Consider the following 14,836-nt stretch of genomic DNA (forward strand, 5'->3'; position numbering starts at 1 on the left):
ACTAAACATGACATTTAATATGCTAAATATAACATAGATGAAAGTAAAGGTCACAGTAACATACAAATACATAGCAGCAGCTGAAGATATGTATATATGGTAAGTACCAAGCCAGGATGATGACAATACAACATACACAGATGGAAAATAAATCTTACCCTCCAACACAATCTAACGAAAATATAACCGAGTCGATAAAATCATACAAATAACAAACTAAATGAAAAGTTTCAAGACTTCACAATGCATTGTTCCATTGGAAAAATAACTTCATATCTCGTACGTTAGTATGCCATGGCCAAAAGTTCAGTCATCATATGTTTGGTTGGAGAGGGGTGTGGCTGTTTTACGAAAAACTGTTAATATGATTGTTGTTATTTAGATGATCATTCACTTTTCTAATCCTACAAGCACGTGCTAAAATTCGCACATTATCAACAGAAATTGACATTTCCAATATATTTGTAGTAAAAGACAATTTGATTTACACATTGACTTTTGTTAATGTTTTCAATAAATATCAATAAGGCTATGTGACCCTTCTAAATCCCGAGCTCCGAGCTACCATGCTCATTCGTTATCGACTGCTTGATAGCATACAAATGACCACCATTAATCACTATGTTGATATTGACCAGGACATGCATGCACATGTTGGTATTTTTCATTCCAGACCGCATGTGTTAATGACTGTACCAACCCCAAAATGTCGGTATGCGAACTCTCGATTCCGCCTCGTTTTCGTCGTTAAAGTGGACAAATTGGATGTGAGAACAAACCACTCTCTCTACCGCCCAACCGGATGTAAATTCACATATTAAACACTATCCATGTCAATAACCCTTATCCACGGGCTGGCTGCAAGGAGATTTGCCATCTTAACGCACTCATTATTTCAGTGTCGCATAAATGTGGTCAAAAAGGTCGATAATTAGATTAAATATACAGCTGTAGTGCTCTATATAGTTAACATTCGGGCTGTTTTTGTGTAACGGTACTGTAACCAAAAACGATAAGGACATAAGTATATTAGGTGTGCGAAATATCCAATTAAGTTACATTTAATAATTACTGTTATTAGTGTACTCTATTGACATGTAATTCATTTTTTCCACGTGAAAAGTAATATACGCTTATAATTGGATTCTACATATAAAGGTTATCATTAACATTAGAACGCTGAGTCCCAAGAACGATGGAATTGAACGAAACAGAAGAGGATTTACAAGAAGTTGTGACCACATACTTTAATTACAGAATGACGACTACAAAATATTTGTATTAAACTATACACCAAAGGTATAGATGCATTGTCATTTATTCATATGTGAGCTTGATAAGTAATCAACGCAAGTTTTGTCGAGAAATGTGAGTGTCGTGCAGTATGTCATTTGTGGAGTTACTCCTGCAAGTTTTGCTGTCAAAAACAAGCACCATGTCTGCGATGGACACATTATTTCAGAAATAGCGTGCCTAGTATGATATTTCCACGTAAGAACTGATTGCCATTTCAGACTTTTAAAAGAAGTGTAATATTCTTTCGATGTTAGGTTCGCCTGGATGCGTTGTGTCAATGTTCATGTCAAGACTTGTGTACATATATAAATCATGTCTTTATTTAAATGCTATCAGCACGTGTGTAATAATCAGAAATGCACATATTCAAACAATATCTGTACTTTTTTTATTTGTATAAAATCAATGATTTCAACAATTTGAAGAACATTTTCCAAAATGGGGCTTTTGTATCGATCCATGTATGTAAGCCATCTCTACAATGCATCCTTTCTGTAAACTTTATGAACAAAAATTGATTTCAACAAATACAAATGTCTTGAGCAGACACGTTAAGTGTTGCCTGATTCCTTAAAATAGCCCCTTGATTTCCCAGCAGACGAGCGATCGTCCGTCAGCGTTGTTACGGTGGTGAGAGACTGTTTACTCGGAACTCCTTTATATTTCAATACTTTCATTCCAATTTATTCCAGCTTTTGCGTTCTGACAAAGCATCATTGGAGAGTATCGATGTGCAACGAGCACCTGTTATTCCACGTAAGAGTATTTATTAGCCGCTTGAACAAATCTCACTATACCATTGTCGAGGATAATTGTAACAAGAGACGTCTACGAGAATCAATCTTCTTTAGATTCTTGTCACTTCTAGTTTGTATTCTTAAACGTTTAAGCTACAAACATAATATTGCACTTTTCATTCTAACATTTCTCGCAGCGGATCGCTCACATTTTTCCAGTATTCAGTTTTTATGTTTATATAAATGAATTATTGACATTATTGTGACTAATAAGTATTCAAAACCGAGATATCGGAGAGATATCTTTAACAGTGACGGAATTAACGTTTAAAGATTAAATACTGGTGATGATCTGTTTTACCACAATTGAATTATCATGGTAATAAAACAATATTTAATTATAATTAGATACAGCTGATAAAAGCTGAGTAATTGATGTAAAATATCTCTTTCACATGTTAATACATAAACGTTCCAGATACCTACTTGATGTCCATACAATAAAAAGGGGTGGTTGTAGGTGTGGCGTCTTGTGACCAATTGACCTTCAGACAAGAGCTGTCCGTCAGGTATTTCCGACAGACAAGGTTATATATTGGAGATGAAAAGTCTTTTTAAGGAACTGTTCTCGGCATGGAAACTTCCGATGGCAGCTGGAGTCTGAAAGGACAAGGCCTGAGACAGACATTATCCAATACTTTACATCCATTTTGAATGAATGTCTTGCTACCTTAGTCATTTGTATTTGATTCCGACGCACCAGGTCTCGGTTAGCAATCTGAAATTCCTGATGAAATGAAATGTCAGTGATACTCAAATGAATTCTGGACACGGCTAGAACAAAAGTGATCTTCATGGTGATTAAATTGAAATTAAGTTATAAATATATCGATTCTTCAAAACACTAATCCAAGGAAGAATGCTCGTACAACAGTTTATTTTAGGACTTAACTTCATAGAACGTGCAGATAAATCATGTGTTCCCCATTCGTTATCTATTCAACAGATCGCTTACAGAAGGACATTTTCAAAAACAACTAATTTTATTTCCATTAATTAGACAGGGAAAAGAAATAGTGGCTCAAATTATTACACTGTGTCTCTACTGCAAGTTTCATCGAAATTGTTTGAAAAACTGGTTGATTAAGTGTTCCCAGGATATGTTAACCCACTCAACTGTAATGAGTGGTAGGGTTTTATGCCGAAAAAAATTACCTTGACAAATTTGGCTTTTTTTACCGATTTTATAACCATATCATTTGATGCCAAAACTAATTTTCACACAATTTGCAAATATGTTTTTGAAAATTCCGATAGAGTAGGCCATAACATTTTTATTATACAAATTGTACAGTTTTGGCGTTCGTGACAAAATGTTAAAATGGATTTTAAGTTATTTATGTAACAAGATGCAGATAGTTACAGTGCAATTGGCATTTTCTGCGTAGTACGACGCCGCTTTCATAATACCGTAGGGATCCAAACCTTTTCTCTATTGTTATTAATGACCTGCTATCAGTTTTAAATTTTTCGAACTCTCTCTTGTTTGCTGATGGTTGTTTTATAAATCCACACGTAATGAAGAGGACTGTTTTCAGCTTCCGTCCGACACTGACGGAGTCTATATATTGATGCCAAACCCGGAAAGTGTCTGTTGATATTAATACATGTTTTATATATGAAAGTAACCTGTGTTTAAGATTTAGGTGTAAGGCCTACGTTACATCTTTACTTTCCCATACACCTTAAAACGAAAGGTTGTACGCAAATGTTTGGTCTGTTGAATCGAAAATAGATAAATTACAAGAATGAATGACAAATTTTCGAATGGTTTTCGCTGATCACCGTAAAATATACTAATATAGTAGATATTTTATGTTGCATTTAATTGTATAAAATGCATTTTGTGATTACTCACAAATAGGAACAACATTTTATGCAAAACATTTTCAGCCATTTCTCCATATAGACTATACTTATTGTGATATAGTGTACACAGATGTGAAGTAAATGTGACAAGATGTGTTAAAGAACCACTATGCCACCGGGACATTACAAATGAACTGTGTAAGGCATGTGCTAATTGCACGCACATTTTGTGAAAGACTTATGTCTTTATTGTGGTATTTTTTTTTTTTTTTTTACTTTCAAATGTAGGTCAGAGTTCACGATCAGCGTCAAGTGATCAAATAAAAATGTTGGTACCTACAGTAACGCCTTGTCACAAGGAACGAAAATGTTAAATGTGATATCCCTACCTCTAACGGTGCTATAGTTATGGGCAAGGTTGAAGTTGACTGACAAACAGACAGCACAACATGCCCCCGATCTTCGGATCCGGGGTTTAGAAAACAATGTCACAGAGAAACTGTCGCAAGGAAGGTGAAGACACAAAATAAGTTTCGTTTACAACAATTCATGTTTTGATGTAAATATGAATACCATCCTAGAAAATGATACATTATATATTTTATTGATCAAGAAATCAAAGACCATAGCATCTCGATAGTGAAATTAACTTTAAATTGAGGGTAGGTGTAGCTTACACTTATCCAATACTAGCCCTGATATATAGAGAATACATTGTCAGTGTCTGAAAATCTTATTTATTTTGGATTTATATCCCGAAAATGCAAATGCATTCAAAATGCAATACATATTTTAAGACATTGTGCATATATTGTATTTACCCTAAAACATTTATTGAAAACTCAGACTTATGAAACTTCACCCGCGTGTTAAGGCTATTTCATCTTTGTTAACCTGACGTTGATATTGCGCTAAACTGTGCCTGATGACGAATGTAAGAAAAATAATAATCCATGCTTCAATAGATATTTAACGCGTTAATAAACATGTTTGTTACAACAAATAAAAATTCTTATTTAAACTGTTATTTATATTCTCAAATTAAATGTCAGAGTAAATAAAAAATCAATTTTGTAGAATTAATGTATTAATGGGTATTCAATGGAAGCATCAGTTGTCACTCGGAACTTCTCGAATGTCAAGCACATCCGAGAAGTTCCGAGTGACCAGTTGTAGGATGAATAACAAACCATGATAGATACGAGTTAAAAATTACGAATGTAACTCTTTTTATAAAATATTTGTTCATTTTGCAGAAAAACAAGTCGCTTTGTAAGTCATTAAAATGTTATTACGTCTCTGTCTTTCTTGTTAAAGTCTACCCTTTGCTACTATATGACCTCCATAAAAATATATTGGCGAATTCATTGAAAAACACGACATTATTTGACAAATACATATTGTTTTATAACAATCTTCTAACACCAAAATAGCAAGTATTGTATAGTGTGTCTCGTGTATCAGGCAAAATCACGATTGCTTCACGGGTAATGTCGATCATAAGAGTTGAATCTATTCGATGCTTATAGCAATGTCTTTTAAAATGTTATTATATCATAGTTTAGTCTATAGTTGCTTAACGTCCTATTAACAGCCAGTGGCATTTAAGGATGTGCCAGGTTTGGATGGCGGAAGAAAGCCGGAGTTGTCGTAGAAAAAGCGGTTATAACCACTCGGCCAAAATGGCCCCATTATTATAGCAGATGTTCAATTCCCCATTGTCTAGTATCTACTTTTCCTTTCATGTGCTGACAATTTTCCGCTGATGAACACATATCCCCTGTTTCAATATCATATATGAAACGATTGGTATATCATTTTGTAATAATTTGTTTGCGCTGTATAATAATCATTTTGTCCCTTGTTAATGTTAACTTTCCCATTTTTTGTGAATACGCACGTCGTAGGTTGAAATTTGTGTTCGGTGATTCATCCATCCATCCATCCATCCATCCATCATCCCATCCATCCATCCATCCATCCATCATCCCATCCATCCATCCATCCATCCATCATCCCATCCATCCATCCATCCATCCATCATCCCATCCATCCATCCATCCATCCATCCATCTATCCATCATCCATCCATCATCCCATCCATCCATCCATCCATCCATCATCCCATCCATCCATCCATCCATCAACCCATCCATCCATCCATCCATCCATCCATCCATCCATCATCCATCCATCCATCCATCCATCCATCCATCATCCATCCATCCATCCATCCATCATCCATCCATCCATACATACATCCATCCATCCATCCATCCATCCATCCATCCATCCATCCATCCATCCATCCATCCATACATCCATCCATCCATCCATCCATCATCCATCCATCCATCCATCCCATCCATCCATCCATCCATCCATCATCCCATCCATCCATCCATCCATCCATCTATGAATGTTGATTAATTTGTCAACCCTCTCTGCCATTCCCCTTCCTTGAAATTTTTTTCTGACATGTGCACCTTCTCTCCTACAAACACATGTTGAATCCCTGTCTTTTCTTTATTTTTCTATATTCATTCATAATCTAATTTCTGATGAACTTTTTCATGTTGTGTTTATCATAAAACTCATGTCCTATTTTTAAATTTTACATTGGCATCAAACACACTTACCATGGCACTAGTTACGTCACATATGAACAGTGTCATGTGATGATGAAGCTATTATGCTAAAGGATTGGTGATGATTTAGTCTGTCTCTTGAGGAAACAAATTTACATGACATCTACATGTAAATCGACGGTAAAGAAACATCAGACTTTGAAAAATCGTATTATCTTGCAATAATGTATCCTTGTTCAGACACATATGACGTCAACAACCCAATATATCAACCAATTTATTAGTTTTCGTTGATCCTAATACGACCTTATGTTCTGTTTCATGTTTGACCTTGTAAGCTTGCACTTTAGTTTGTATCTTTAGTTTATTTTTTTATCCTCCGAACAACCATAAAACTGAAATTCGTGTACATTAGTTTGACATAAAACCTTGTTAGTGCGTGTTTTAAAACTTACTTGCTGCACTTTGTTGGTATCGAATCCTGATTAAACCTGATGTTTCCAATGCGTATTTCAATAAAAAAAATTCACGTTTGTGCTATAGAACTACGACTTCAACAGGTTACTGTTTAGTAACTTGGGGATTCTTATATAGAGGTACGTAAAGGAACTGCCTGGTTAATATTCTAAACGGGGCTTTCTGATTAACAGGTAAGACAAAGAACAGATAGTGAATGATAGGGCTGCTGGCGGGCGCCTGTATAGTGTCATCTCACTGAAATATGGTAACTCTTTAAAGAATGGAAACGATTGGTGAAATACGCAGATATAAAGAAACACAGGCAGAGAGAGCTTTGCCCAGGAAATAAGGGCCACCCATATTCAACTCAAAATCTGAATGATCGTAATTACAAAAATCAGAAGTATCTAGTACCATCATTGTAAAAGCAAACAAGACGTGCTTATGAATAATATGCTCCCGATTGCAACAAATTCTGAAGTGGGACATTAAAACTGCCGTGTTAGACATGCTCTACTTGCATTCACTTTTTGAAACACTTACATCCTACAGTGCAATACTTAAGGACAATGTTTTTTATATATCGGTCAAAGGTTGGTACTACCACTGGAAAGGACTTGTCACAAGGAACACACATGCAAACTATGAAAGCAATAGTGATGGGAAAGGTTAAAGTTGTTAAAGACAACAGACAGACATACAGACATACAGCCAGTCAGACAGGCAAACAGACAGCTTAAAGTTAAAGAGCTAGTTTGTATATCCTCACCATCTGATGTCACCTAATGACAGAAAACATGTACGACACATTCACAGAACAAGTACGAGCATTGCTTAAAATGTTAAACTTGAATCAATTGTCAGTAAAAGGGTTCAAAGATTTTTTAACCGAATTGGAGGAGGGGTTCGGGGATCTCACCTCGAGGGGATAGATGATTAAGTTGACAAAGACAGGGCTTGCCAGATATTTGCAACTTAATAATCTTTTCCCGAGGGATGAGATCCCCTATCTCATCAACATGGTGAATGATTTTTTTTTTCTTTTATCCTCCTTTAAATTATCTGCTTTTGTTGTCTCAATGCTTCGCATCAATATTACGTCAGTGGTATGAGAACGGGGCTTCAAGCAGATCCCACACCGGCAAAAGCGTGGATACACCTGTCCAGGTTTAAAGAAAATCGATTTTAGTTTTGTCTTCTGTCATTACATGTAGTACCTGTCACGACACATTTCACTACCACCCATCTACAATACAATAACTACTATCTGAAACTCTCCATTTATGTTCAGTCTGTTTCAAAACACTTAATAGATGGAGTTGTGATAGAAAGAATCTCCTTGTAACGATGGATTCCAAATAGAATTTAAGCGATACAGATAACAAGAATTTTGGGTTATAAAACAATTCTTTATGATCAGTGTATATTTGGCCGACCATCGACATCGGTTGAATTATATAGTATCCTTTCTACAGGGAAAACCCCGCGGTGAACATTTCTTTTGTATGGGACCATATGGAATGTGTATTTGTACAATATGGCAAGGCTTGCAAGTGTGTCATGAATCCATCAAAGTCATTTGTGAATCTCTGATCTCTAAAACAGATTAAATTTATCACATTTATTCGTTATATCGTTCCCCTGTGTACACTTGTTCCCAGACTAACGGTAGTGCAAAGCAGCCATGTCAAAACATTCCGATCACAGATATTCCTATTTTTATTTCCAAGAATTCATATTTTTCAAATAAAGCCTGTCGGTTGCGCCAATACCTTTAGGTCCCGGGGAATCGCCATACTGGGAAATGGTTGTTTATAGTACGTTTTCTTTCTGTAATATCCTTGTGTTGTGCTTCAACTTTTATTCCACTCAGATACAGTATACACTGAAGATAGAAAATGGATCCGGAAACGAGGTATGGACCCCGCTGTACTTGAACTGTTGAATTGTTGCTGACTCCGGGCAGCGGAGCGTCCTCGGTGGACATAAAATTGCTCAAAACCACGAAATCATGGAAACTATAATAGATCAATATATATAATTGTAGTTGCTATAAAAGGTCTTTGCAACATATTTGTCCATTCCTATACCGATTATCGTTCATAATAAAATCTATAAAAAAAAGCATTGTCTACATCAAATGTTTGTTCATTATTGAAAGAAAAGTGAATATTGAATTATTTGTTCGCTTTAGAAAAGTCACTGCACTCCTGTTAAAGATTTTAAAACGTTGTTTCGTCCTTCTAGGACTAGTCAGTGATGCTTTAATCCTAAACTGTAAAGCCCAATAAAAAAAATTGTTGTTTAATCTTAATAAAGAAAAAGAAGAAAAAACAAACATTTGCAAGGAAATACGTCTTATTGGAATGCAACTGCTTGCAGCTTAATCGAGATAAATTTTATAACCATATATCATGCCTACAGCTTCTTTTTACAAAAATGGAAATATTTCGAAATTCTATACAACAAAATGTGACTAAATATTTCCATTGTGTGTCTCTGTGTGCTATGACAGATCACTTAAACAGCTTTCGATGTTTCGTTTGGACCTTTCCCACTCTGTTGTTGTCTTCTTTTCTTCTCCACAAACTGTAAGCGATGATCAAACTTCATGTTCTTAAAAAGGACAAATTTCCTGTCATCCTGGACAATTTGCGGCATTGGTGAGGATATCTAGCAGGTTTTCAGGTAACACAGCGGTGTCCGGGGTTCGATTCCCGGAACGGACGCAAAAAGGTTCGGGATCTCTCGCTTCCATCTGGGCCAACAAGATTAATTAATATAACTCTGAATTACTTCTATCGCAATTGTTGTAAAATTAATGAAGTTAAATTCAATATTTAGAACTGAATTTAGCATTCAGAAATTTGCCTCAAAGGATTCTGTGGATTTCAATGGTAATTGATCAGCATTTGAACACATTTACATATGTACACGTAAAGCAGATGAACGTTGATAATTTAAAGATTGTAGACAAAAATGAAAACCACTTTTTCACACAATTTTGAAATTAGGCAGAATAGAGTCAATTAAACTGCATCACACAGCTGCTTTGTCCATCTATGGACTCGTTAGCGATGTTGATGATCCTAATTTTGAAGCCTTGGAAAAGACTGAGGCAAACAAAATGAATCAAAATAAATATCACACTGTAGGTGTTAAGGTCCACTATCCCCATTTTTCAATAACTTCAGTAGAATGCTGTATCTTTGTCGACTGATGTGTCGCTGTTTTGGTAACCCTTCAGTTCCTGTTGTTAAGATTCGGCTTCACACTGACATCAGAATGAGCCTGTGTATTACAATGCTTTTGAACACGACTCCTTAATTCCACTCCAGCTGAATGTCAATAAGACACATGTGAAACTATTGACTGCATGCATAAACATGTAAAAAGCATTGTTCATATTCAAAAGCAATATGGAAACGTTTAAAGAGACGTATGGATTTTGCTATTGCTATTGTTGTTTGTTGGCGTTGCCATCTTTGCGAAAATAGAGGATTTTTTCTGGGTCTTTTTAATTGCTAAAAAAGATAGTAATTGGAAGAATAAGAGTTTCTAATTTTCTATTTCCCAGTGCAAATAATACAGTTGAAATTGGTAAAAAAAAATAGCTAGGAAGGATAGGAATTTCAAATTTTCTGTTTCCCAGTGCAAATAATACAATTGAAAAACTTGGCAACGCTTTGTTTTCCCAAACTTGTACAATAACAACCCATGATAAAGGAATAAGAAAACAGAGGATGACAGCTATTCAAAATTGAATGTAGCTGATACACAAACGGAAATGCGAACCCTCGTAAACAAAGTCAAGTGTTTTACGAACGTCACAAGAGAGATAACTCAATTTCAAATCATTACCATAAACAAAGACAGCAATAGCAAGGAGAACATTTTCAAATGTTTAATTCCCAGTGCAAATAATACAATTGAAAAAAACTTGGCAACGCATTGTTTTCCCCGACTTATACAATAAGGACCCGAGATGTAAGAATCAGGACACAGGGAATTATACCTACTCTTGACTAGACGACTCAGTTTCAAATCATCACTGGAAGATGGTAAATGTCACAGCGCAAGATGAGCATGTAAAAATGTAAATCGTCAAGATAAATAATCACAGTCTGAAATCCGTTTAGGCGTATTTTTATTTATTTATTCATTAATTTATTTATTTTCAATGCATAATCCTTTAACATGTAGGTAACAGTGACATGAGGAGTCAAATAATGATTATCTTTCCTAATAAAAGATCCTGTTCATTTGTAAAGAATGTTACTAGAACAACAATTAGACGTCTTACATGTACATAAATAATGTTTTTTTATCCGTATTTTTCAGTCCGCATTCCGTATCCATTCTGGTTTAGTATTGTTAGTAAACAAAAGTGGGGTCACGCCCAACTCATCAGCTGTCATTGTCGGTCCATCATCCATCAGTAGAACATCAGTTTTCAAGATTACAGGCGATACATTACAGGTAAGGATTTATATAAATCACTGTAGTTGTGTCAGTGTTAACGTTCACTATCAGTGTATGAATCCATTCATTTATGTGTCCGTGTAATGACTTTCCCGAAGAATCTATTTCAGTCAATACTATACAAAAGTGAGATACACGTATACATGTACATAAGGTGAACAGGTAAACCAGTTACAGGGTTAAGTTCGTGTATGAAACATGAAAATCTCACCAAGCTCTGTTAATGCTATTTTTATTTTTTTTACCTTAGATTTGGTATTTGATAGTAAGTGATGGAGGTTATTAGGGTTATTTGAACATGTACCTATAACAGACAGTGTATATACATGTAAACACAATGGGCCGAGCTATAGACTTGTTAATGCCCTAGGGTATGCTTAACAAAGTTTTCTTTCGAATGTAAAGAGTATTTCGTATAGAAATTGCGCTACGTTAATCCCTTTGAGAGAGACATTGGCAGCAAGTGATATTATCTGTGTTATTTGAACCCTATTGGAAGAGCGACTCGATTTAATAATATCGGGATTATGGACGGAAATATTTGCAACGTAAGGGTATCTGTAAGTTGTTTTTATGCTGTATTGACACAAGTACTGTGTCCTTTATAAAATTCTGTAAAAAGAACCTGAAATAGCGATATAAAATAACTCTTTTTTTGGACAGTATTTATAGAGCTATATATTATTTCTCTCTTACTGATAATTGATATAAAAATTAATTGAAGGTTGTTAATTTCAGTGCCATTCTACATCTGATCGTGAGTCGAGTATGATAAAACTGGTGATGAGGAAGATATAACTTTAAACATGTATAAAGCTAAATATGTTTCTAGTTTATCCGGAATTGACAATTCTGATTTACTGTTCAGTTTTCTCGACTAAGGTATAGTAACATCTCGGTTTTTATAGAATAAAAAAACAACAGATTAGTTCATATACTGTCATTCAAGCGTATCTGTTTAATGATATTTTTATTGTATTTTCATTTTTTATTTCCTTTGTTTAACCTGTATGTTAACATTGTAACTGAAAAAGTCGACACGCCCACCCGTCACGTGATGATATCACACATTATGAATATGCTAATTACCTCTATATTGACGTGCTTTATGCCAATTACTTCCACAGAGACACGCTTGCTACAACAAGCCGCAATCGCCCTTTCCTTTTGCACCTACACTTGAATAATAAATAATCCTTTTCCCTTAGAGTCATTCAACCGATTGACTTTGTCGGCGCCAAACATAAGTTTCAATGATATCATTTTCCTTTCTATAGTCTACAATAGGCAGATTATAAAACAGGTTTGAACAGCATTTGAAAGAGCAGGATTGCATCATGCATAAAAATTGAAATTCATGTAATAGGTTTTCATCACGCATGGCTGAATCTGGATGAACATGCACATAGACATGTGTACGAGATTAGCTTTTATTTGTTTTGTATCGTTTTACCAGCAACAGAAAATGCATCTAAAAAATTGAAATGTGAAAACAATGCTTCGTATTGGTAATCGAGATGTTCATTAAATATCATACCTGGTCTCATGCAATATTTATTCTGTTGTGTTTTGCAGGACAAACAGTTGTTAAAAAGTCACGATGACAGAAGTTCAAGCTAAAGTTGGTAAAACATCAGGTGACCTCGAGGCAAACATTAGTGAATGTCCTCTCTGCTTACACAGTCTCCAATGTCCAAGGTCTTTACCATGCTATCATGCCTTTTGTGAAGAATGTCTGAAGACGTCGATCCTTGGTCAAAGTCAGGAGGAACCCTCCTTCACTTGTCCTGTGTGCAGAGAGGTTACGTTACCTATTGACCCAAATCAGAACCGTGACGAGTGGGCTACCATGTTTGTAGCCAACAAACTAACAATCGAGATAAAATCAGAGAACGGGTCAGGATGCAAAAGGTACAACTGTTATCCATGCAGTAAACAAGGGAAAGTTGATTCTATAGCAACGGTGTTGTGGAAAGAGACAAATAAGTATCTTTGCGACTCTTGTAAGAAAAACGATCTGATATCTGAAGATGTTACCCTACTGTCTATTGAAGATGACTTTCCTCCAACGACTGAGATATGTTCCCAACATTCAGCAGTTGTAGATGTAGTTTGTGACGACCATCACAGCGTTTGTTGCCCAAAGTGTATTGCTATTGACCATCGACGATGTGACGCAGTTCACAATTAACACTTTGTCAAATCGCAGAATCGACGTCTTCAAACATTCTTCACAAAATGTATGATAGCATCAAAATAGTTTGTGTAAACACATTCGCCTGATGATTCGATTGAACGTCTGCCATCGATACTTCAAATCTGCAAAACACAGTAGAATATAAATGACCATCCTTCTTACCAATTCGATGTCAATTTTTATATTTTTGCGTTTGCGGCTGTACAAGTCTTATACGTATATAGGTGGTGAAACGATAAAAACAAAAAGAAAACCAATCTTGTTCCAACGATAATGTGCATGGTGTAACGTAGTTCATTATTCAATCGACATGGAATTGCTGGTGGCCCGAGAAAAAACAAGTATTTCGGTCAATAAATAGAGGACAGAAAATTCCCTCTTTTCAATGCGTGTTCACTCAGATAAAGAAACGGGACAATGTGGCTTACAACAGCATGTATACCTATGTGGAGAAAATTAACGTAATGCATATTTGTACGAAGATAATTAGCATATTCATATGGAGTGGATATAGTCTTCATTTAATTGACGCCAAAAAGGTGTTAAGTTTACGTTTCAATGGCGGAATCATTTCATTTGAACGTTTTGATGTTACTTAGAAACGTGGTAAACGAGAGGGACCTGTTCAGATCAACGAACCGAAACTGACGGGGGCAGTGGTACTTCGAATCGTCGAACACTTGTCGACAAAATAAGACACAACAAACGGTTTGCATCGAGGTAGTGTCAATCAATCAATCAATCAATCAATCGATCAATTAATTAATGATTGATACCACTGTTAAAATGTGTACACATTCACAAGGGAATGTTGTTTTATGTCAAGTGTACGTCACGTGATGAAAACGTTAAATATGTTTTACGTTCATCCCCTGCCGTCCAACATTACAAAGGAAATATTTCAACATGGGAAAACAAACCTTCATTAGGATCAAAATAATAACCTGATGCCATCACGTAATAGTTTAAGAACATTTCTGTCGGTATTTTCTCTTTTCATGTGAATGAATTACAAAAATAATGTATCAATAAAGTTCTGTCTCATAACATTATGATATAGTCTTCATTTAATTGAAAAAAGGTGTTAAGCATATCCATAGGCATGTACAAGTCTATAGCTCGGTCCAGTAGTGCGTGCAGATTACATGTATTTACACTGTCTGTTATAGGTACATGTTCTAATAACCCTAATAACCTCCATCACTAAC

At 35.5% G+C, this 14,836-nt stretch overlaps 1 protein-coding gene across 1 annotated transcript; it reads left to right on the forward strand.

Annotated features, from left to right (window-relative positions):
* Positions 1 to 13,031: 13,031 nt before the first annotated feature.
* Positions 13,032 to 13,622, forward strand: LOC132553643 (E3 ubiquitin-protein ligase TRIM68-like). The gene has a single exon (XM_060217903.1). The coding sequence runs from the start codon at positions 13,032 to 13,034 to the stop codon at positions 13,620 to 13,622; it is 591 nt and encodes a 196-aa protein (XP_060073886.1).
* The last annotated feature ends 1,214 nt before the right edge of the window (positions 13,623 to 14,836 follow it).

This window comes from Ylistrum balloti, unplaced genomic scaffold (genome assembly GCF_031769215.1).
Source record: "Ylistrum balloti isolate Yb309-2 unplaced genomic scaffold, AGI_CSIRO_Ybal_v1 Utg370342, whole genome shotgun sequence".
Taxonomy (NCBI): Eukaryota; Metazoa; Mollusca; class Bivalvia; order Pectinida; family Pectinidae; genus Ylistrum; species Ylistrum balloti.

Bases quoted from the DNA above. Each gene is read 5' to 3' on its own strand.
- LOC132553643 (XM_060217903.1), top strand. From the start codon at position 13,032: ATGACAGAAGTTCAAGCTAAAGTTGGTAAAACATCAGGTGACCTCGAG.